This window comes from Zalophus californianus, chromosome 9 (genome assembly GCF_009762305.2).
Source record: "Zalophus californianus isolate mZalCal1 chromosome 9, mZalCal1.pri.v2, whole genome shotgun sequence".
Classification (NCBI taxonomy): Eukaryota; Metazoa; Chordata; class Mammalia; order Carnivora; family Otariidae; genus Zalophus; species Zalophus californianus.
This window is the reverse complement of record NC_045603.1, coordinates 10931072-10953633: the sequence shown is the minus strand read 5'-3', so window position 1 is coordinate 10953633 and position 22562 is coordinate 10931072. Positions and strand designations below refer to the sequence as shown.

Here is a 22562-nt window from a genome sequence, read left to right as displayed (position 1 = left end):
TGGTTTCAAGGAGTCTGTACCAAAAGGGTACAAAGCTGGGTAGGAAGGGAAGGTAGAGGAAGGGCCTGCTTTAGAGAGGGTAGTCAGGGAAGGCCTCCTGGAGGAGGTGACATCTGGACCAAAGCCTGAGTGATGAGGGCAAGCAAGCCATGGGTTTCTGGAAGGAAGAGGGCCCTGGCGGAAGCAAGAGCTAGCCTGTGTGGCTGGAGGGGAGTGATGGAGGGGAGGGTGGTGAATGGGCCAGTGACCACTGGTTCTTCTCTCTCCAGACCCAGCGGAGCTGAGCAGTGGGGAGACAGAGGAGCTGCAGCGGATCAAGTGGCACCGGAAGCAGCTTCTGGAAGACATCCAGGTGTGTGCACACTCACACTCACAAACGTGCGTGCGCATGTCTACACACACATTCATGCTGACACACCTTCCAAGCACACCCACCCAGAAGCAAACACTCCTACATGCTCACACACCTCCCCACTCCTGACCGAGGCTGGTTGGACAGCGGGGCCAGGCTCCAGCCCACATGTGGCCTTGGCCCCGGCCCCCAGGAGTGGGGAGACCAGAATCCCACGGGGACTCCCAGGCCCAGCTGCCAGGACCCAGAGAGAGCCAGGAGCGTGGGGGAGGGAAGGGGGGCAATCGGCTAAGCACCTACTGTGTATAGAGCCCCACCCAGTGCTCTCTACACTTCACAGCACGGCAGGCTCTACTCCCATCCGTGTGGCCCCCATCAGGCCTCACCTCCACGCTGGGCCTCAGTTTCAGCCCCTACATAATCAAGATAACACCAGTATATGCCCGGCACTCGCCAATGCACCAGTTGCTCAAACATTCACTCATCTGATTTTTAGCCACCTGTGAGGCAGGCCCTGTTTCTGTTCCTGGAATGTGCCAGGCTCCGTCCTGCCCCTGGGCCTTTGCACTCACAGTTCCCATAGCCTGGGACTCTCCCAAGCTCTCCTCATGGCACCTCATTCTCGTGACTTCACTGTCAGCTCGAATGCTGCCTCCTAGAGACTGCCCTGGCCCAGACCACCCGGCTGGGGTTGCTGGGACCCCACCCCCACCCCACACACATCTACCTAAGAAAGTTGAAGATACAGAATCATTCACTCAGCAAGTATTTTCTCGAGACCTACCATGTGCCAGGCTCCTCCTGTACCATGATTCAGATCATTTTCTTTTTTTTTTTAATTTGAGTAGAGTTGACACACTGTTCCATTAGTTTCGGGTGTGTGACATGGTGATTGGACAAGCCTATCCCTTACGCCGTGCTCACCACAGTGTAGCTACTCAGATCATTTTCTGCACCGTCATTTCATTTGCCCATGACCCCATGATCCCAACCCCACCCAACTGGGAGCTCCACAAAGGTTTGGGTTTCTCTCTCCCACCATCATACCCCAACTCAATAGTCAAAGCATAGTAAGTGCTCAATTAATACTTGCAAGTGAATCATGGGGAAGTCTCTCAGTGACTTGGCCAAGATCATCACATGGGCAGACACTGACTGGGCTCAGGTCTAGTCTCCAGGCCCCCATGCTGCCCCTGGGTTCTCGGACAAGCCTGGGGACCATGCTTATGCCACAGATTGCAGGGAAAGGTGAGGAAGGGCTGGGCTGGGCTCTAGGGACTCTTGCCAGGGACTCATGTTGCTGCTCCGCAGAAGGGTGCTGGACAAGCCGCCACTCTGCTATCTGCCCAGGGGTTGTGGTTGGCATAATTAGGGGGTCCTCTTCCCCTGGGCACCACCTGCAGGGTCAAGATGGAAAAGGCTGGAGGGGAGTGGGGAAAGCACGGACTTGGAATCAGACCTCGGACGTATCACGTCACCTCTCTGCACCTCAGCGCCCTCTTCTGTAAATTCCGTTGGGATTACAACCCTGAGAAGAGGGCCTGCACTCTCTGGTACCCTGGTGTACCCATAACTCCTGGCCCATAGTCGGCACGGAGTCAAGGACGAGTTGCAGAGTCATTGCATGGGGGATGGAAGCCAGAGAGGAGTGTCTAAAAGACAGGACACACCACAGCTACAGAGGGGAGAAGGAAGGCTGGAAATAAAATGGGGGGAAGGGTGGGGACTTGGGGACTGCCTCCCCCAAGACAGGAGCCCTTCGGGAATTGGGTATCAACAGGCAATAGGTTGACTTTGGATTGTGAGAATGAGAAACATCTGGGAAAGCGATCTGTCAGGGGTAGGGGCACTCAGTGGCAGCTCCGTGGGGTCGGAGGTCACGCCCACGGGTGCAAGTGGGTGTGGGGGAGGGTGTTCGGGAATCTCTTTCCGTCCCAGCCTCCATCCCTGACTTTCCCACCCTGTCGTGCCCCCTGCCACCCCACAGAAGCTGAAAGATGAGATCGCAGATGTGTTTGCCCAGATTGACTGCTTCGAGACCGCGGAGGAGAGGTGAGGGGCCGGGCCAGGGGACACTGAGAAGCTGCCACGGTGGCTTCCCAAGGATGTCACACCCCAGGAATGAGCATGAGGGAGCAAGGGGCCATGCCTGGGCCTGGGGCCCTGGTGAAGCCACGGGTCGGCCTGGAGGAGGCGGCAGTGGAGGTGAGATAGGAACAGGCAGGACCCTAGACTCCACCGCGTGGTCTGGTCTGGTCCTTACTTCCAGCGGCCCCCTCTTTTAAGAGACACCCCCACCCTCAACCCCTCCGCCCAAAGTCTCTCCCAACCCACCCTGACCCAGCCCCTGATCAGTCGCTGGCCACGAGCATCATGGGATGGGCCGGGAGAAGGGGAGTTCAGCCCCAAGGAGGAGGACCAGGAGCCAAGAGCCTCACAGGGACCAGAACCGGGCCGTGGCAAGGCCAAGGCTGGCCCACCTCACTGCACCCATAGGGTGTCATCCACCTGCCCCTCCCGTGGGAAGACCCCCACTGGCTCTGTGACCTGGGGCTGGTCCCCTCCCTGGGCCTCAGTTTCCCCACTTGTGGAGAATAAGAATCTTCGTTCTGGAGCACCTGGGTGGCTCAGTCAGTTAAGGTCTGCCTTCAGCTCAGGTCATGATCCCAGGGTCCAGGGATCGAGCCCCAGTTTGGGGTCCCAGCTCAGTGGGGAGTCTCCTTCTCCCTCTCCCTCTGCCTGCCCCCCCCCGCGACTGCTCATGCTCTCTCTCGTTCTCGCTCTCAAAAAAAAAAAAAAGAGAGAGAGAGAGAGAGAATGTTGGTCCCTACATAATCCCCTAAGGCCTCAGACACTGACTCCTACAACTGTGTCTCAGGAAATCACCACCCTGCCCCTGCCACCCCTTGGTCTCTGGTCACCTTTCTAGACCCACACACAAATCACACAGGCAAGCATGGGCACACACGTGGCTGCCCTGGGTCTCCAGATGCCCTGTTCCAGCTCCAACAATAACACACATTTACAGAGCACCTATCACCAAGCTATTTTGAACGTTTTCACCTCTCCACAATGCTGTGAGGCAGGTGATGGTGTCATCCCCATTTTACAGAGGAGAAAACTGAGTCCCAGAGAGATAAAGTGATTCACCTTAATGTAGCTCAGCCAACAAAGCAGTGGAGTGGGATTTGTGCCAGGAGTCCAGCTCCAGAGCCTGTGCCGTCGCCCCCAGCCTCCCTGTTGTCCTGCACAGGCCCCTCTAAATGCTCTCCCTGGAGCACCTCTGGGTTCCCAAGGCCATGGCTCCAGAGCTGGTTAAAATGCTGGCACTGGGCCCATCAGAAGAGTCTGATTTAGTAGCTCCGGGAGGGGCCCAGATCCTGCATTTCTCATGCTCTCCCAGGTGATTCCGATGCAGGGTGTGAGGACCCCACTTGGAGGCTCTTGGGGAATATTGGTTCTAGCTGAGCAAAGCATCCCTGGGGCTTGGAGAGGGTGCCCTGGGGTCCCGGGGCAGTCCAGCCTGACATCTTTGTGTCTACAGCCGATTAGCACAGAAGGAGAAGGAGCTATGCATCGGGCGTAAGAAGTTCAATATGGACCCCATGAAGGTAGGCAGTTGTGGGGGGCTCAAGTGGTCCTGGGGCTGGGGGAGCTCCAGGCTGGACACCTTCACAATGGCCTCTGGTTCCCCTCAACTGACAATTACCCTCCTTACAAATGAGGAAACTGAGGCCCAGCAGAGCTCAGTACCTGTCCAGTGTCCCACAGCCCGTCAAAGCTGAAGGGCTCTGTCACCCCATAGCATAGCATGAGGTGGGAGCCAGGAGGATGTGGGGACATTGCGTGAAGCTCACGGACTTGGAGTCCGCTGGCTGAGCCTCTGCTTCCTCCTTTGTGAGTAGGTCTTTGGACAGTGGGGCCCTTAGATCCTTGGGCTTAGTCTCCAGAAGTGTCTTCCAGCCTCTGCCAGGGGGAGCCAGGCTGGGGCCCCTGGCATGGAGCACCCAGGGCTTGCCCCTCCCCCCGCACCTCCTACACCGCCCCCCCGCCTCTCCCCCTGCCTCCGAGCAACCCCAGCCCCACCTCTCAGCCAGCTAGGTGGCAGCCGGTTCCCTTCCTGCTTGAACAAAGACGGGAGGAAGCGACAAGCTGACACACGGAGGTGGGGTCAGGGCAGCCAAGGGGTCCCTGGAAATTTACTGCCCTGGCTGAGAAGGCTGCCTCTTCCCCATCACAGTGTCACACACCCGTTCACCTCCCGCAGCCTCGAGGATCGTACCCCGGCCCCATCCACGCGGAACACACACACACACGCACACGCACACGCACACAAAACGCATGCACACACACACGCACACTAACTCATACTCCCACCAGAGCACCAGAGAAGGGCCACTGAGGGGTCTCAGGACCCTCTGCCTGTCACTGAGAGCCTCCCCCCACCTGCCCCCCATCTTCCAGCAACCTCTTCCCCAAGACAAACAGGGACACAAAGGAGCCCTCACAGAAAACCAGAGACCGACCCCTCAAACTCCCAAAATTGGACAGATTCTGAGTGCTGGGGCTGGTGGGGGGCGAGAGGTATGTGTGATATCGTCAGATCAGAAAAGCAGTTTCATGTAGAAAGGGAAGGAAAGGCGCCACGTTGGACACTGTCTCCCTCTGAGTGGTGGGATTCGGCCATTTCCTCTCCTTTGGATTTAGCTGGGTTTTTTCTTATTTTTATACAATGGACATAGATTATTTGTGAGAAAAAAATGAAACACTATTTTTAAATATATGAGTTTTAAGGGGACAAAAGAAATGTCTGAATCACTGAATCTTAAAGTTATAAATTCACAGAATCATTGAAGCATATAATCCAAGAGTTCAGACTGAAGGGGACCTGGGGAGATCATGGCGTGAACCTGGTTCATTGCAGGAATGCTATCTCTCTTTGCATGCCTCCAGTGATGGGGGACTCACCACCTTACAAATTCAGCTTCTCTTAAGGAAGACAGAACTTCCCAAAACAGTCTGTGCCTATGTCAGAATGCCAGGCCACAGTGCCCCACCACCTGTCCCGCACTCTGGCCATGGAGGCCCCCTCCCATCCTCCTCTCAGGCCAGCAGCTGTGTGAGGGCTGATCGTGGGCTCTATGTACCCCCTCCAGGGCATCCAGTATCTCACTGAGCACAAATTGCTGACCCCCGACGTCCAGGACATCGCCCAGTTCCTGTACAAGGGGGAGGGCCTCAACAAGACGGCCATTGGCACCTACCTGGGGGAGAGGTAAGGTGGGGCGTGGCCTTAGGGAGATAGGGAATGAGGGTGTGCAGGTATGCACAGGTGTGTGTGTGTGTGTATGTGTGCAGGTACATGAGGGAATGAATTATGTTAGGGAAATCACAACTCTTGGGCTTGAGAGGGCTAATTGATCACTCCCCTCCACCTTCTGAACCAAAGCCTGGCTTCCTTCCTTCCTTCATTCACTCATTTGTTTAACAAATAGATATTTTTTAGTATCTACCATGTGTCAGGCAGTATCTAATCCCTGAATTTATCCTAGTGAACAAGACAAACAAAACTCCTGCCCTCAGGGAGATACATTCTAGTGCAAAAGACAGATCCCAAAATATGTAAAATATGTTAGAAAATTGCAAGTTCTTTGGAATGCAAATAAAGTAGGGAAGGGAAATGAGAACCACTAGGGACCACGGGTCAAGGGCTGTGACTTTAAGTATTACAGATAGGAAGGGTCTCGTGGAGGAAGTGATGCTTGACACTTAAAGGGGGTGAGCAGTGAAGACATCTGGGGGAAGAACATGCCAAAAAAGGGAACTGCACATGCAAAGGTCCTGGGGCAGAAGCGTGCTCAAGGAACAGCAGGCTGGTGAGATTAGAAGAGACCAAGGGAGGGAAGAAGTAGTAGGTGACATGGGAGGGTTCTGGGCAGAGGAGTGGTGAGAAAGGACCCCTCTGGCTGTTGGGGGTGCCAGGTGGGCGGTAAGTGACAAGAGGGGAGCTAGACCAGCGACTCTTCTCCCAGGCTCCCTGGTGAACACATTCCTTCTCCTAAGAGAGCAGAGGTTGCAGGTGGCAGAAAAGGGCAGTGCTTCCAGATATGAGCTGGGATGTGGGAAGAAATAGGCGTAGGCGTGGTTCTCTCCATTTTACAGATGAGGACACGGGGTCTTGGGGAGGTCCAGCGGCTTGAGTAGGGTCATCCAGGCAGGAAGTGACAGAGGAAGGACTTGATGCAGGGCAGGCTGCTCCAAAGCCAGGGCTCCCCTCCTGGGTGAACACACCGTGAAGGTGTGTGGGGGATGACGTGAGCTCAGACAGAGGTGAGCAGACCAGAAGGTGGCTGGGTCCGGAAGGGGGACGCGGCTCCCCTCCCCGCCCCCACCTCAGCCCCCTCCAGGAGGTGGGTGCCAGCAAGTTCCCAAGTGCATGTGCCCTCCTTCCTGCCCTCTCCAGGGATCCCTTCAACCTGCAGGTCCTCCACGCCTTCGTGGACTGCCACGAATTTGCCAACCTCAACCTCGTGCAGGCCCTCAGGTGAGTGGTCCGGAGAGCACAGCCCGGCCCCCAGGGGTGGCCCAGCCTGGGGTGGGGAGGGGGGATCAGGAGCCACACTCATGGCACAAACACAGCATCACCCCTTGGTCTCTGATGCCTGATCACTTTCCTGCAGCCACTGCTCCTCGTGGTCTTACATTATTACAGCCGTATTTAATTATCGTGACGAGTGTTACTACTACTTCTGCTATTCCCACTACTTTTGAGATTAGTGTTTTATTTATTTTATTAATACAGCGCAGTAAGTATTCCCTTTATTATTACGTATTAAACTCTGGAGCCAGACTGCCTGGTTCATATCCCAGCTCTGCGACTCATCCCTGGGGCAAGTCTCTGTGCCTCAGTTCCTTCATCTGCAAAATGGGAATAATAATAGGACCAATTGGGGCGCCTGGATGGCGCAGGAGGTTGGGCATCCAACTCTTGGTGTCAGTTCAGGGCATGATCTCAGGATCCTGGGATGGAACCCCACGTCGGGTTTGCGCTTAGCGGGAAGTCTGCTTGACGTTCTTTCCCTCTCTGCCCCACCCCCCACTCACCCCCTCTGTCAAATAAATAAATAAATCTTTAAAAAATATTAATAACAGGGGCACCTGGGGGCCTCAGTTAGTTAAGGGTCTGCCTTAGGCTCAGGTCATGATCTCAGGGTTCTGGAGTCGGGACCCATGTCCGGCGACGTGCTCAGCGGGGAGTCTGCTTCTCCCCCTGCCTCTGTGCCTCCTCCTGCTCATGCTCTCTCTCACACTCTCTATCTCTTGCTGTCTCTCAAATAAATAAATAAAGTAATTAAATATTTAAAAATAAAGAAATTAATAATAATAACAGTACCAAATTCATAGGGCTGTACCAACTAAACAGAAAGTACTTCGAATTGGCTTAGTAAGTCTTGCTGCTATGAGTAATGCCTGGAAAATCACTCCCGAATGGGGGCACTTGATCTGGGCTTTGAAGGATGATTAGGAGTTTGCAAGGCAGAGAAGGAAGAAGCCACTACCATCCAAGCAATGTGGCCTTCCCACCAATTCCCGCGCTCTTTAAGGGAGAGGGGTACGTGGTCAGGAGTCTCCAATATTCAATCCTTCCTTCTTCTGCTCGTTACTGAGCAGTCCCTCGGCACCCAGGCCGGGGTGAAGCCAGCGGGAGGTGTGAGAGGAGCAGTACAGACAGCCCTTGCCCTTGGGGAACTAAGTTTGAAGCTCTGGAAGGGCTTAGGTTCACAGAACAGGAAGCCCAGCCAGGGGAAGGCACCTGCCCAGGGGTCCCCAGTCAGATCCCAGGGCAGACAGAGGCCCCCCCTGGGCTGAGGTGGAGGGGACCTCAAAGGGTTCTGGGCCCAGATGGGGAGGGGGATGCACACACTCCACTTTGAAAGAAAAGGCTCCTCCTCGAGCACCTGGAGGACAGGCCAGACTCTCCCATGTACAGGATAAAGACTAAGGCTAAGAGACACAGAGCAGCTTATCCAGGGTCCCCCCACCCCATGCCACCGGGATCCCCACCCACTGCCCCATTCCTGCCCTCAGACAGTTCCTGTGGAGTTTCCGGCTGCCAGGCGAGGCCCAGAAGATCGACCGGATGATGGAGACGTTTGCCATCCGATACTGCCTCTGCAACCCAGGCGTCTTCCAGTCCACAGGTGCGTGTGTGGGAGGGGACGTGGGGCTGTGGGACGTGGGACCACTCCGGAACTGCGGGCACATGCCCGCCCCACCCTCTCAGATCCCCCCCCCCCCCGAGCACCCAGACCCTGGGAGCCCAGACTTCTCTGAGTGCCAACGCTGGGCCAGTCCCTCTGCTGGGCGCTTGTCAGGCAGGGCTGCCTCAGGGCCCGGTCCTTGGGAGAGGAGGCAGGAAATAATGCACAGCCCCCCTGGCTGAGGACAGCGACGGCAGAGTCAGCCTATCCAGGACGGCTTCCCAGAGGCAGTGGGGTCTGAACGGGGCTTTAAAGGATGAATAGGAGTTCTCCAGGAGGTCAAGGTGGAGAAATGACCTTTCGGACAGGAGTTTTCATCTGGGCAAAGGCCAGAAGCAGGAAACATGCTGGGCAGGAGGTCGGGGGCATAGGGGTGTAGAAAGATACCAGCAAAGATCAGTACTGCAGACACCGCCCCGCCCCCAGCAGGGTGGACAAGACGTCATCGCGGCAGGCTTGTCCTGGCTTCTCTGTACCTGAAGTTACCACAGCACCAGTAACGAATCCCATTTCTTGAGCGCTACCTGTGCAAAGTCAGGTAATCCTTTCATCCGCTCTGAGGTCAGCAGTGTTCTCCTCTCTGCATCTAACACAGACTCCGAGAAGCACCGTGGCTTGTCCGTGGCGGTGTGACCATAGTCAGGTCCCATGGAGCATCTGCCCTCTCTTGTAGTTGCCTATAAATTGGGGGTGTGTTTCTTTATCATCTGTCACCTCTACGAGTCTAAATACCCCACAGGGGTAGGGACCATATCAAATTTATTCACCAATGAATCCCCAGTCCACAGCATTTCATGGGTACACAATAAATACTTATAGAAAGGACGGAATTTTAAAGCACCAGATTTGAATCACAGTCTAACTGCGTCATTTTGTGACCTTGGGCATGTAACTGAACCTCCTTGTGCCTCAGTGTCCTGCTCTGTACAATGGGGTTAGTAAGGGCACTTGCCTCACCGGGTTGTAATGGGGATGGACAGCTATTAGGTGGTTCTGTTGGGTGCCACTGTTTTCAGGGGTAGAATCATTGATGTTCTAGAGCATGAAGATACTTCAGGTTAAACTTCCTGATGTCACAGATGGTGGAGAAGCCGAGGAGGTCAGGTACATTCCCAAGGTCCACCAGGGAGTTGGGGACACAGCTGGACTTCTCTGGCTCTGGACCCAGGGCCCAAAAATGCCCCAGAGGAGCAATGACCTCCCTCCCAAATGCTCAGCCCAGCCTCGCCCCCAAGCCCATGAAAGTCTGAAGAATGGAACAGGAGCTTGGGCCCCAGGAGCCCCACAACGCCAGCAAGATTGCCAAGCAGCACGTGACTAAGCCTTGAACAGTATAGCCAACAATAAGTGTTCTCCGAGTTCTGAGGAGGCAGAGAACAGAGTGGGCAGGGAGGGAGGCTGGAAGAGCTCGGGGAGAGGCTTGAGCTCAAGCTAAAAGGGGAGGGTTCAGATGGGTAGCAAAGGGAAGGGGATGGCGTGCCTGGCAGGGGGCCCAGCAGGAGCCAAAGTGCAGGGGTGGGCAGGCATGGGAGCGGCTCAGGAGCGCGGCAGCTGAAGTTTCTTTGGAGCAGGGAGGCCTGTAAGAGCGGGGAGGAGGCCGGGCCTCGAATGCCAAGCTAGGACAGCATGGACCTTTGGGGTGTTGAGACGGGTGATGCTTGGCCCCTCGAAGCAGTCAGGGCACAGGAGGAGAGAGTGACCAGGGCCAGGACTGTGACTGCTGTCCCATCTCGCAGACACCTGCTACGTCCTGTCCTTCTCCATCATCATGCTCAACACCAGCCTCCACAACCCCAATGTCCGGGACAGGCCGCCCTTCGAGCGCTTTGTGTCCATGAACCGCGGTATCAATGGCGGCGGTGACCTGCCTGAGGAGCAGCTGCGGGTAAGAGGGACGCGGCCCGACCCTCCTGGTCCCCAGGCATCCGGGCAGGGCCCGTCGTTAGGTGGACAGCCCAAGAGGGGCTCCTCTGAGATAGACCACTCCAACAGGGGGCTCTGAGATGGACCACCCAGGTTGGTGACTGTCTTGAATTGGGCCACCACCAAACGGGTCGGTCCTGACATGGGCACTCCCAAGTGGCCCCCATCTTAAGGGGGATGTCTTCTATAGACCACCCGGGAGGTCCTCCCAGACTTCATCCTTTGGGGGACGCTGGGCACCCATCATTCGCACTTTCCAGAAAGGGCACCTCACACAACTTGGGTGTGTTGCTTGGAATCCCAGATTCTTAGAGTCTCTGCATGTCAGGGCTGAAAATCCTCAGACTCTGCTAAAAGCCTTCCCTCCTCCAGAGAGGGGGAAACTGAGGTCTTCCACAAGGCAGCTTGCGGGCCTCCCCATCTCTTCCGCAAACAGCCCCCACTCCTGCCACACTGCACCAGGCCCTGTGCCCGGCACGGGGCACCCGGGGATGAATCAACCACCCAGGCCAAGTTCAGGGTCTGGTGGGAAGATGATGCCTATGTGAATTAGAGCCCCATGTGATCCATGCTGTACTGACTACGGGAACATAGCTACAGAGACACAGAGGACATGACTGTCGCTCTCCTGGGGGCAGAGGAAGGGGGTCATCCTGGAAGACTTCAGAGAGGAGAAGACTTTGAACCGGGCCTTGAAGACTGAATGGGAGTTTTCACAGAGGGAAACAGAGAAAAGACAGTCCAGAAAGGGGAAACTGCCAGAACCCAGGCCTCGCCTGGCTGGGAAAGGGAGAAGGGTCCGCAGTGGCTGGCTGGGGGTGTGGATATGCACAGATAGGGACAGGCGGCAAGGTGGGGAAGGAGGCTTCGAATGATGGCCTCAGGGGTTTGCCTGGTAACTATGGGCAACACGGAGCTGGAGCCGTTTTGTAAACACAGGAGTGAGCCGCAGAACCTGGTGCGGCAAAAATGAATTGACAGTTCATTTCCGGCACTAAAGATGCCCCAGAACTCAATAAAGCTCCCGTCGCCTCCCGGTGACAGCCTGGCAGGAGGTGAGGAGAGGGTGAGAACCCCACCCTCCCAGCTTAGCACCCCGCCAGGTCTGGGGGGAAGCCTGGGTCTGGAAGGACTCGGGTGCCCCTCCCTGTTTGAGAACTGCCACGCCCTTAGCCCACCACCCTCCTCGGTCTCCAGAGGAGAAAGTTTATCATGGGGGTAAGGGGGGGGACAGGGGTAAGGGGGGGGGACCACAGCACAGAATGAGGCCTTGAGAGCTGGTTAGAGCTCGAGTCAATTCCCCGTCTGCCCCGTTTGCCTGTCGGTGACCTTGGGGAATGACTCACCCCCCTCTCCAAGCCACCATTCTCTCAACCAGGATAATGATGCCTGCGTCACTGAGCTGCTGGGAGTAGCAATTTGTAAAAATGTAAAGGGCATAGCCCCTGCCAGGTACAGAGCACAGGGTCTAAATGGTGGCTTAGGTCACTATGAGGAATAACTAATAATAATTTTAAAACCCCAGCACCTAGCAAGATGCCCAAAATCTAAAATGCATTTGGGAATCGGTAAGTCCTCTTGTTGTGGTGCCCGTGACAGGAGGCTGGGCACACCTGGTCTGGCAGATAATGAGTTAATGGCACACCAGCATTATTGCCTCAGCCCCCCAACCTCCCCGGTGAGCCTTCTTGAACACCTCCCTCCTTGGGCATGTTTCCCAATTCAAGCCTTTTGTTAATAACAATGCGCTACATTTGTGTAGAGATTGTAACTTTCTCCTCCTGGGGCTTTAGGGTCTAGTATCTCAATTAAGGTCACACTCTGCCTGGGAGGTCTGGGAAGGGTTTATTATCCCCCTCCCAAGGTGCAAAGAGAACCACACAATCCTGGTCCTTGCTGTTGGAGGCTTTTATTGCAGAAGTCTGGGCGGGGGGGAGCCTGGGTGCTGTGTGGTTTGGGGGGCATCTGCCTGCCTTCTCTCTGGGCCTCATCATCCCTATATGTAAAGCAAGACCTCACCTTTAAGCACCTTCAGATATTCAAAGTTTGTCACTTTGTGGAAAGATTCCCCATCGTGGTACTGGAGCTTGGGCCCTGCTGAGGACACATAATGCTTTTAAGCTGGGCAAGGCTTCAGAGAGGTGCACTATGGGAGGCAGGGGACAGGCGGGTTGAGCCCGTCTTGCCCTGGCTATCCTGATAGGGATGAGGCAGATATGCCTAAGAGACTCAGGGCAAAGGTACAGGGTGTGCACTCAGAGGATAGGAGATCAAATCCCAGCTCTGCCCTTTATGGTTATGTGACCTTGAGTGTGAGCCTCAGTTTCTTCACCCGCAAAGTGGGCAGATGATGGTGCCCTCAGGTGGTTCTCCTGAGAAGCCGAGTTAATGCACTTCAAGCTCCTGGCACTTGACAGGCACCCAAGGAATGCCAAGAAGAGGGCCACTCACCTTGAGAGAGCTGCCCAGAGAGGGTGCTCAGGTGGAAGAGCAGAAAAAGGAAAGAGGCCAAGAAGGAGGGCTCTCCAGCCTCTGGTGTTATAGGTGGAGAAACTGAGGCTCAGGCAGGGGAACAGTCTCCCAGTGCAGGGCATCTACTGCTGTGGGCAGCCCTGGACCTCCTGAGTTTTTGTCCAAACATCTCCATCAGAACTGACCACATACCAGGCCCAGTTCTGGGCACTCTATGTTCTCATTAACTCCTCCTGACACCCTTAGGCAGTGGGCACCCTTCCTAGTTCACAGCAAAGGAAACCGACCTCCTAGAGCGGGAGCTGGTCAGGGGTCTCATAGTTTGTGAGGACATCAGATTCGAACCCATGCCTGTCTGACTCCAGGGCCCTTCCTTCAGCAGAGAGCAGAAGGCAGGATTTGGGAATGGAGGACTTGGCTGTGTTTCCCAGTTACCGGTTGCTTCCTGGCTAAAGGAATCTCAACACGTGTAATGGAAAAGATCAGGGATTGATTTGGCTTCAGATCTCCCGGCTTCAGGCTCAGCTAGATCCAGGTGCTCAGTGAGGTCAGGACTTGATCTGGTCTCTCCATCTCTCGGCAACCTTTTCCTCCATGTTGGCTTCCCTCCTAAACAGGCTCTCTTCAAGCTGCGGCAGAGACCACCCAGGCAGCTTTCGGGTTCATTCTCAGCAGCTAAAACTAAAGTCCCAGAACTAAGGCTTATTGGCTGGCTTGGGTCACATGTCCTCCCTGAACCACACACCATGGCCAGCAGGAGGAAATGTTCTGATTGGCCAGATGGGAGTCATTCGCTCCTTCCTGGAGCCTGGGGCAGGGGAGCGGTGGGTGTGAACCCCCCTCAGCAACCTGGACAGAGAGTGTCTGGGCAGGGGAGCCCCCAGAGGAAAACCGGGGGCGGAGAGAGACGGAGACAAGACCAGCAGAACCGCTGGAAGCTGGCGTCTACCCAGCCAGGTTTGGTGGCCACCAGCTGCCCCCCCTCCCCGCCCCCCCACGCAGGGGTGTTTACTTACGGGGGAGGGCTGGTGTTTACAAGGTGCAGGAATGGTAGATGAACCGAGCCATTTCCTTTGTGGGGAGCAGAACGTGTAAGCTGATAGGCCACCCGCAGAAGCTGCCAGGAGACCCCTTGTGGGTACCGCGGAGGATGAGGCCCCCCTGTCTGGACCCCTGCTTGCGTCCTGGGCCTCCCAAACGTTTGTCTGTGCTGACAGCTTTGCTGACAAGGCCTTTCTGCCACTGGCCTTTGTTCGATCAGCCAGCACCACCAGGGAATTCCCAGGGCTGGGCCTGGCCAGGAAGGGCAACAGAGCTTCCCAGCTGCACTAGGGGTGTGGGGGTTCCAAAAAAGGGCCTGTGGTCCCTGCTTCTCCCTACACCCACCCCAGCACAGCCAGGCTGAGCCGGGGACTCTGGAGTACATCCGAAGCCACCTCCATCAAGCCCAGGAAAAGCTGCTTCTGGTGGGATTGTAACCAACACCCCACCCGAGCCCTGGAGCTATCGGGTCAGCAAAGACCTTTTAAAAACCAACAAACATCATTTCTAAAACCTTAGGGGAATCCAACAGTACTTGTGAAATTTTTCATTTCAAATCTCAAGGGAACCATCGGTACAGCAGTATACACAAAGGCAACAGAAGGAAGGGAGTTAATTATCTTCGAGATGGAGATCCAGCATTGGATCTGGTTTTAATAAGCTGAAACAGTTGAGAATGTTTCTCCAAACACACGGAAACATGAGCGGGTTGATCACAGAACACAGGGCCCTGTGGCAGGGGGTTCAAAACACACCGGGATGATCCACTGTGGACATCCACAACTCCCCCACAGGGAGGTCTCCGCCCTGGCTTGCATACCTCCAGTGACCGGGATCTCATTATCATACCAGGTTGCTCCATCCATATGCTAGCAGCTCTAACTGCTAGAAGGTCCTGCATGGAAAACTGAAATCTGCTTTCTGGCAACTCCCACCCCTGTGACCACAGCCCACCTGGAACAGGTCTCTGCCCTTGAGAGCCAAGTTCAGCATCCCATGTTGAGCCTGTCCTTGGGCTGGGCCTCTCGACGCAGGCAGTCAATCCCCAACTCCCTGGTCGCTCCTCCGTGTCCCCCTACCCAGGGTATACCTGGAAGTCTCTGCTACTGCAGCTAAGCAAAAGAGGGGCCCCCCTCCCCTCATGGATGTTACCTAAGGAGGCCCTGACTCTGGCTGCTATACCCCGGTGTGTATGTGGGTATGTCTGAGCGTTTATGTGTGTGCACACACAGGCGAACTTGTGTGGGGGTGTACAGGTCCCAGCTGAGTGTCCTTGTCGGCAACACTCTCAGACACTGGGGTGATGATCTCTGACTCCCTCAGCTGACCTGTAAGAGGGTTGCTGGGTGGCTGGGTGAAGGCAGAAGCTGTACTCCTCCCTCCCTCCTCTTCACCTTCCCCTAGACGTACGGCAGGGAGGGGCTCTGACCCCTGTGTAGTCCATTTACCGCCCCCACCCCACCCCAGAACTCTGAGGGGTCAGCGTCTTTCTATTTCTGCTGATGAGGACCAGCAGCTCAAATAGGTTGAGGAACATGCCCATGGTCACACAGTCATCGAGTGACTAAGCTGAGATTTTAACCCAGATAGCCTGACGCCAAAGCCAGTGCTCTTCTGGAATTCTAGCAACGGGGGCTGGAATTCTAGCAATGGGGGCCGGGGTGGGGGAGAGGAAAGGGGGGCACCATCAACCGACTGGTCGGTAAAGAGTTGCCAACCTGTTTGAGGCCAGGCCCTGGGGGAGTCCTGGGGGTTGTGACACCCAGGGCTGCCCTGGGGGGCGCCCCACCCAGTGGGGGAGACCCAGCCCAGCAAGCAGACGGGCATGGGCGAGGCAGCTGGGCACAGTCTCTCTGAGGAGCGGCCTCCACATGTGTGCACTACTCTGGCCACAGAGCGGGGGGACCTGGCATGTGGTGAGGTTGGGGACCCCAGCGGCCTGGGGGAAGCAGGGAGCGTTTCCAGGCCCCACGGACCCAGCAGGGTCCAGGCTCTGGACTGGGATGGCCATCACAGCCCGGTCTTCCCCTCCCTTCTCTGGGGACAGAACCTCTTCGACAGTATCAAGAGCGAACCCTTCTCCATCCCGGAGGATGACGGCAATGACCTCACTCATACCTTCTTCAACCCTGACCGCGAGGGCTGGCTGCTCAAACTGGGTGAGGCGCACCCTCGGGCACGTGGCAGATGCACTCAGACATGTGCAGGCACACGCCACACATGCACACGTTGACATGCAGCCTCAGGGGTGGAGTCAGGCAACACCGCCCCCCTTCCCCCCACCACCACCCCCACCCCCCCTGCCGCCCAGCCATCCGCCTGCCCCATCCCTCCATCTGTCTGTCCTGGGCAGGAAGGGGACAGTGGGGGAGGGGAGGACGAGCCGGAAGAGGAGATGAGAGGCCCCCAGACCCTTCAACTACAGGCCTCTCTCTCTTCCTGAGGGCTTCTGAGGAAGCCTGGCCCAGAGAGGTTAGGGTACCTGTCTGAGGCCACACAGCCAACAAGTGGGTGGGCAAAAGGTTGGGTGTCCCTGAAGGATGGGGGAGGAAATGGTACAGGATATGGCTCAGGGGAGCTTCCCTTCAGCATGACAAGGGGGCTGGGAGGACCTCCAGCCTGCAGAGGGGAGCCACGGGTGGGGGCTGGGTTGCCAAATCTGGCAGGGGAACTGCAGGGCCCAGCACTCCTGGATGCCTCCCCAGCGGAGGCAGCCCAGCGAGGGATGGTGGCGTTTGGAGACAGGTAAGGACAGACACCTCGTGTTGCAACAGAGACCTGGGCTGGGGATGCCCGCCCAAGCCCTCCACGGCCCCATGCCCGGATGCCAGCCCTTCTGCAGACCATGGCGACTCCTTCCTTGCCCGATGGACAGTTCCCAGCCCCAGGGAGACTCTTAAGTCACAGATCTCAGCTCCTCCCTGCACGTGCCAGTGGTCAGGTTCCTCGGCCTCGGTTTCCATGGCTGTGGAATGGGGATCGCGAGCACTGGGAGGGTTCAATGTGTGGCAAAATGGCCAAGCACTTGGGCTCTGGGGCTAGGGACAGCAGGCTCGAATCTGAGCTCTGCTGCAGGACCTTGAGCAGACGACCGCGCCTCCCTGTGCCTTGGTCTCTTCATCTGTAAAATGGGGTTAATAACAGTCCCCTCCTCATAGGCAGTTCTAGGGATTAATAAGCAAATATTTTCTAAAAACATCTAGAACATTGTCTGGCAAGCGAAAGACGAAATACTTAGCACGGTGCCAGGCAGTGAGCCGGCCAAGAGTTGAAATGAGGGGGAAGGGCGGCCGCTGGTCCTGGGACCTGATCTTGGAGGAGCCTCGAATGCCAGCTCAAGCGGCCAGGGGTAGCCTGGGGTGATGAGTGCCAATAGGGTGTTTGAGGGACAAAGTGATGGGTCTGGGGGAAACTGTGGTGGGCTGGGGGTTAGGAGGCTTGAGGGGAAGGGGCAGAGGAAAGCTCTCCAGGCCCCACTCTCACGGAAGGAAGTGTCAGTGGCCCAGGGAGAGGAAGTCTGGCTGACTGCGCCATTGGCCTCTCGCAGGGGGCCGCGTGAAGACGTGGAAACGCCGCTGGTTCATCCTGACCGACAACTGTCTCTACTACTTCGAATTCACCACTGTGAGCAGGGGGCTCCTGAGCCTGCCCCTGTCCCTCTCCCCACTCCCAGACTGGTGCTAATCAGTCCACTCACAGAGCCTGGGGCCCCTTTGAGATCATTCAGCTCCCCTGCGCACCCATTTCACGGGGCGGGGTGGGGGGGACTGAGGGGCAAGGAGGGGGGAGGGGCGGGGCCAAGCTTACAGTGCAGCCTCCTAACTCCCTGCCCCGGCTCCCCATTCGCTGCTCCCCTCCCCTTCCGCTGCTCCCCTCCCCCTCCAAGGCTGGACAGAGTCTGGGGAGATGAGTGCACTCCTCTATGGGTTTGGGGAGCCCCACAAGTTCACTCCCTGCCCTGGGTGTCAAGGCTGCATTTGCTGATCCTGGCCTTCTCCGGCCCCTTCTGCAGGACAAGGAGCCACGGGGAATCATACCTCTGGAGAACCTCTCCGTGCAGAAGGTGGACGACCCCAAGAAGCCAGTAGGTGGCGCGGTGGGGTCCTGAGAGCCCCAGCCGCTGGGGGAATTTCTGAAATGGAGAGGGAGGCGAGGGGGCGGCTGGCCTGGGCCCTCCAGGAGGCCCTCGGTGGGGCTTCGGGTTGCCTCAGTTTCCCTCCCGAGGCCGTGGGTCCTGGGGGCAGGTCAATGGCATCAAAAGGGCATGGTCTCATTGTCTCTCAGAGCCTGCTCTGACACTGGCCAATGACCTTGAGTAAGTCTCTGCTCCTTTCTGAGCCTCAGTTTCCCCGGCAGTCAGCTGGGGGTTTTAGGGGAGATGGTGGATTTAGGTCAAGCCTTGCACATAGTAGGTTCTCAACGTGAGGAGGAGCAGCTCCTTCCCCTTGGCCCCGCATGGGAAGCCGGCCCGGGGTGGTGTGTGTCCTGCTGTCGGTCCCAGCCCCAAGTGGCTAGTCCTCTCTGAATGCCCAGGAAAGCCCGGCCCGGCTGCCCTCTCCTCCCACCCCTGCCCAGCCCTCACCCAGCCACCTCCCCGCAGTTCTGCCTCGAGCTGTACAACCCCAGCTGCCGGGGCCAGAAGATCAAGGCATGTAAGACGGACGGCGAGGGCAAGGTGGTGGAGGGCAAGCACGAGTCTTACCGCATCTCTGCGTCCAGCGCCGACGAGCGCGACCAGTGGATTGAGGCCATCCGGTAAGGGCCGGCTGGGCCTCCTGTCCCTCCCGGAGGCCCCTGCTTTTCCCTGGGCCTTGTCTCCTTGTCCGCAAAAGGGGCTAAATCCGGAATCTCCCTTCTGTCTCTGGCATGCAAATCCTTGCTGCCCAGATTCTGTAGCCAGGCCCCAGGACACGGGAGCGAGGCCCCAACTTCATGGGCTGGTGGGACGATCCTGCGAGATGCTCTCTGCCCAGTGCCTGGCCCGTGGTCAGTGCTCTTGAATGGCGCTCTCGTTGGCACCAGGATCCAAAGGGGCCCTGGAAAGACCTGGTAGAGAGGAAGGGAAGGGCTCTCTAGGGGGAAGGACCAGTAACGGCAAAGACGAGAGGGCAGGTCAGTGCAGGGCCTCCCTGGACAGCAGCCTGGTGTCCTGGGGGGGCCTGGTGCCGGGCAGTGCGGGGGGCCTGGCTCTGCAGGGACCGGGCAGTGGGAGACCAAGTCCTTAGTCACCATGGCAACTAGTGTGGGGGTTTCTCCTGGGGGCACCGGGGAGACTGGTAAACAGCGAAGGGGTGTGGCCAGGTGAAGAAGGCCATGGCGTAGGGGCTGATTTTGAGGTGCCAGGATGGGCAGTGGAGGGAGTCAGGTGAGGGGCAGGAGCCAATGGGGAGATCTGGGGGATGGTGGGTCCTGTCAGCCAGAGGAAGACACCGGGTGGTCGCCGGGCCGGGAGGGGCTGTATCCCAGGGATTTGTGGGTTCTTTCCCCTCAAGCGGTGCAGCAGGCCTGTGAAGTGGCCAGGCCAAACCCACTCTGACCTCCATTTTACAGATGAGGCCCCAAGCCCCCCGCCGCCCCGGGGGAGGGACCTGCCCCGCACACAGCCAGGGGGGGACAAGCAGGCCTGCTGGCTCCATCTGGGCTCCTGCCACCTCCTTCCGGGAGGCTGAAGAGGGGTCCGGAAAACTGGGGGAGGGGGGCAGAATTCCCAAGGCTGTGCGCTCTCGGCCTCACCCTCTCCCGCCCAGCCTGTGGGACTCCGGGCAAGGCTGACTCACCATAACCTGGTCCTTGGTGGGGCCATCTGGCCTTTCTCCTGCAACCCGGCAGGCCGTCCCCTCCCTGGGAGACCCACACCCCTGCTACAAACCCTGGGAGCTGGGAGCCCCTTGGCAGCCAGCCCAGCCCTGCGATCTTTTCACCTGCTCTCATTTCAGAGCCAGCATCACCCGCGTCCCCTTCTATGACCTGGTCTCTGCTCGGAAGAAGAAGATTGCCAACAAGCACTGAGCTTCCCGGGAGGTGGTGCCGGGGGGGGTCCAGGCGTCACGGGAACCCCATGACCTGAGGTACCTGGAGACTTACGTCCCACCCCAGGGCACCCTTTTCTGGCCCATAGACATTGCCCCCGCCCCCATGACTTTGAGCTACCAGGAGTGGGGGCGGGGCAGGGCTCAGGAGGGTGAGTGGGAAGCCTCACGGGCTCAGAGGTGGCACTTAGGGCCCCTGGCCCTCGGCACCCAGCCACTGCCCGGAAAGGCCCCCGCCCCCTGCCCCCACGTCACTGCAGCAAGGAGCGAGGAAAGCAGCCCCAGAACCCAGCACCCTGTCCTCCCTTTGGGCCTCAGTCTCCTCTTCTGTGAAACATCTGGACTCTGAAATGCTGTCGGCCCTCGAGGGTGGAGGAGCGTGGGGGTCCTGAGTGCTTCCCGCCCTTGGCCATGGTAATGCCTCCTCCTTCTGCTCAGGGGGTTCTCAGCCAGCTCCTCCCCTGTCTTCGGCTGGGGCTTGGCCGTCCCTGCCTGAGGGACCCACACACACAGCTCAGACCCACAGACAGGACCGCCGGGCGACGCCAGGAGCACTGGACTAGGAGCCCAGCGCCTGCAGACGCCATCCCACTCCGTCTCCAAATCGCCGTGTGTCCTCTGCCAAGTCACGCTCCTCTGGTTCTTGGAAAACTGTGGGGTTTGGATAGAAACGTCTTGGTGCCTTCGGTGTCTGTGCCCCCTCACCCCCAGCAACGGTAACAGCGCCAGTGCGGGTCCCAGCGGTGCCCCAACTGCCACCTCCCTCCTCACGGACCGCTCCCTTTCGGTAGAAGGACAAGATTGTACTGGATCCACCTAAGGAGCTTCTGGCTGGAGATGTCTGCACTTGATGCCTGAGCTGCTGGGGTTCCGACCGAAGGCTGCAGGGAAGCCAAGAGCAGAGTGGGCTCCAATTGCAAGGATGTCCATTTTGGAGGAGGGGCAGGTGGCACTCCTCAAGAAAATGGCAGAGAGCATCCCTGACAGATGTATGCCCGCAGGGCTGGTGGCACAACTGCGAAGCCAAGGAGAGAGAGCTTTGGGAACCGTGGTGACCAGGAGGGCGGCCTGGAGGCGGCGCCCATGCCACTGAATGACATAGAAGCTGGTGGCAGAGCCTCAGTCCTAGCCTCTCTGCTGACCGCTGACCAGGGGTCCTGTGGTGCTGAGGGGCTGCCCCAGCAGGGTCCGGGCATCCTGAGACCCGCGGTAGCACATCAAGGGTTGAGCTGACTTCCCAGCACACACGCAAGCAGCTCTGCCTTCAGGGAGGCCCCAGCCTGGAGGAGGATTCCTTGAACAGGCTCCTTCTCAGAAGCCCTTCTCAGCCCCTCACACGGGCCCTGGGGGAGTCCCTGGAGGGCAGTTCCCTGGCAGGAAACAGGAGATGCGGTTGCGTCTGCCCCACCACCAGCCTGAGTGGGCGAGCCAGAGCGAGGTGGGCTCCCCAGGGGAGGGGGGGCAGTCTCTCCTCCCCTCCAACCCCACTGACACATGCACACCTTTCATGGGGTCATGGAGAAAGTAGCTGTCTTGTGAGGGGTGGGATCCCCGTCTCCAGAGGTGTGTGAGTGCCTGGTAATGACACGGTACTCAAGAGCGTCTGGGATGGGCATCTGCAGGGGGCCTTGGCGGACATCTGAGGACTTCCACAGACCCCACGTCAGCCTGGGAACTGGATGCCACCACCGCCACCTCCTTCGGCCCCTGAAGGGACAGCAGTCACGGAAGGAGCACCGGGCTGAGGGTCATGGGCTCCTAGGTCCTCTCCCGCAACTGGCACACGCTGGCTGTGTGGCCTTCGCCCCCCCGCCCCCCTTTCCCTCTCTGGCCCTCAGCTTCCTCCCCCGTCGTTGAGAGGGTGGAAGCAGTGTTTTGCAGGCATGAGTGGCTGTCCTGGAAATCACTCAGAAGACAGAATAAAGCTCATGATACATCTCGGGAGTGGGGTCTGTCCTCTCTCTGACCACACCTGCTGTCCCTGACGCCCCCCCCCTTCAGGCCCTTCCCTCTCGTTCCTTTCCCAGCTGAAGGCAGGAGGACCAGACAGAGAAGAGTGGGCCTTCAGAGGGCCCTGGACCCTCATCCTCAGGGCAACGTGGCTGCCACCCAGGCAGATGTCCCCGGAGGCTGGATTTACGATGGAGGTCCCCTCAGAGCAGGGGCAGGGGAGAAGTGGCCCTGTCAAGGCCAGGGAAAGGCAAAAGAATTTCCCAACAGGCAGTGCTGGCCGAAGAGAGAGTGAGCGGCTGCCTCGGAAGGCAGGTGTCCAGCCTGGCTCCGGAAGGACGCAAGTACAGGCTGACCCCAGCAGTCACTGGGGAGGGGGAGGAGGGTTCCCAAGCTGGAATTCAGTAACCTTCACTTCTTGGTACTTTCCACAATGTTTAAGTAGCTACAGTGGTCCAGGCACTGGGGGGACAAGCCCACATGGGGTTTACAATCTGGCAATCCTGAATTCCAGGGTTCTAGGCAGCACCCTCT

At 57.8% G+C, this 22562-nt stretch overlaps 1 protein-coding gene across 3 annotated transcripts in view; it reads left to right on the top strand.

Annotated features, from left to right (window-relative positions):
• The window catches only part of CYTH4 (cytohesin 4), a 31000-nt gene extending 8985 nt beyond the window's left edge, over nucleotides 1–22015 (top strand). The window contains exons 2-14 of one of the 3 annotated variants that reach the window (XR_003520073.2): nucleotides 270–352; nucleotides 2340–2404; nucleotides 3897–3963; nucleotides 5509–5627; nucleotides 6816–6896; nucleotides 8441–8553; nucleotides 10350–10498; nucleotides 16097–16208; nucleotides 17597–17673; nucleotides 18062–18133; nucleotides 18650–18804; nucleotides 19986–20117; nucleotides 20517–22015. Coding sequence is in view for 2 of the 3 variants with exons in the window: in XM_027595096.2 (XP_027450897.1) it covers nucleotides 270–352; nucleotides 2340–2404; nucleotides 3897–3963; nucleotides 5509–5627; nucleotides 6816–6896; nucleotides 8441–8553; nucleotides 10350–10498; nucleotides 16097–16208; nucleotides 17597–17673; nucleotides 18062–18133; nucleotides 18650–18804; nucleotides 19986–20058 (1166 nt within the window). In the remaining variant the exon portion in view is untranslated. Of the gene's footprint in view, nucleotides 1–269; nucleotides 353–2339; nucleotides 2405–2432; nucleotides 2558–3896; nucleotides 3964–5508; nucleotides 5628–6815; nucleotides 6897–8440; nucleotides 8554–10349; nucleotides 10499–16096; nucleotides 16209–17596; nucleotides 17674–18061; nucleotides 18134–18649; nucleotides 18805–19985 lie in introns of those variants that run through there. The other 2 variants (XM_027595096.2, XM_027595097.2) reach the window with 2 other exon arrangements.
• The last annotated feature ends 547 nt before the right edge of the window (nucleotides 22016–22562 follow it).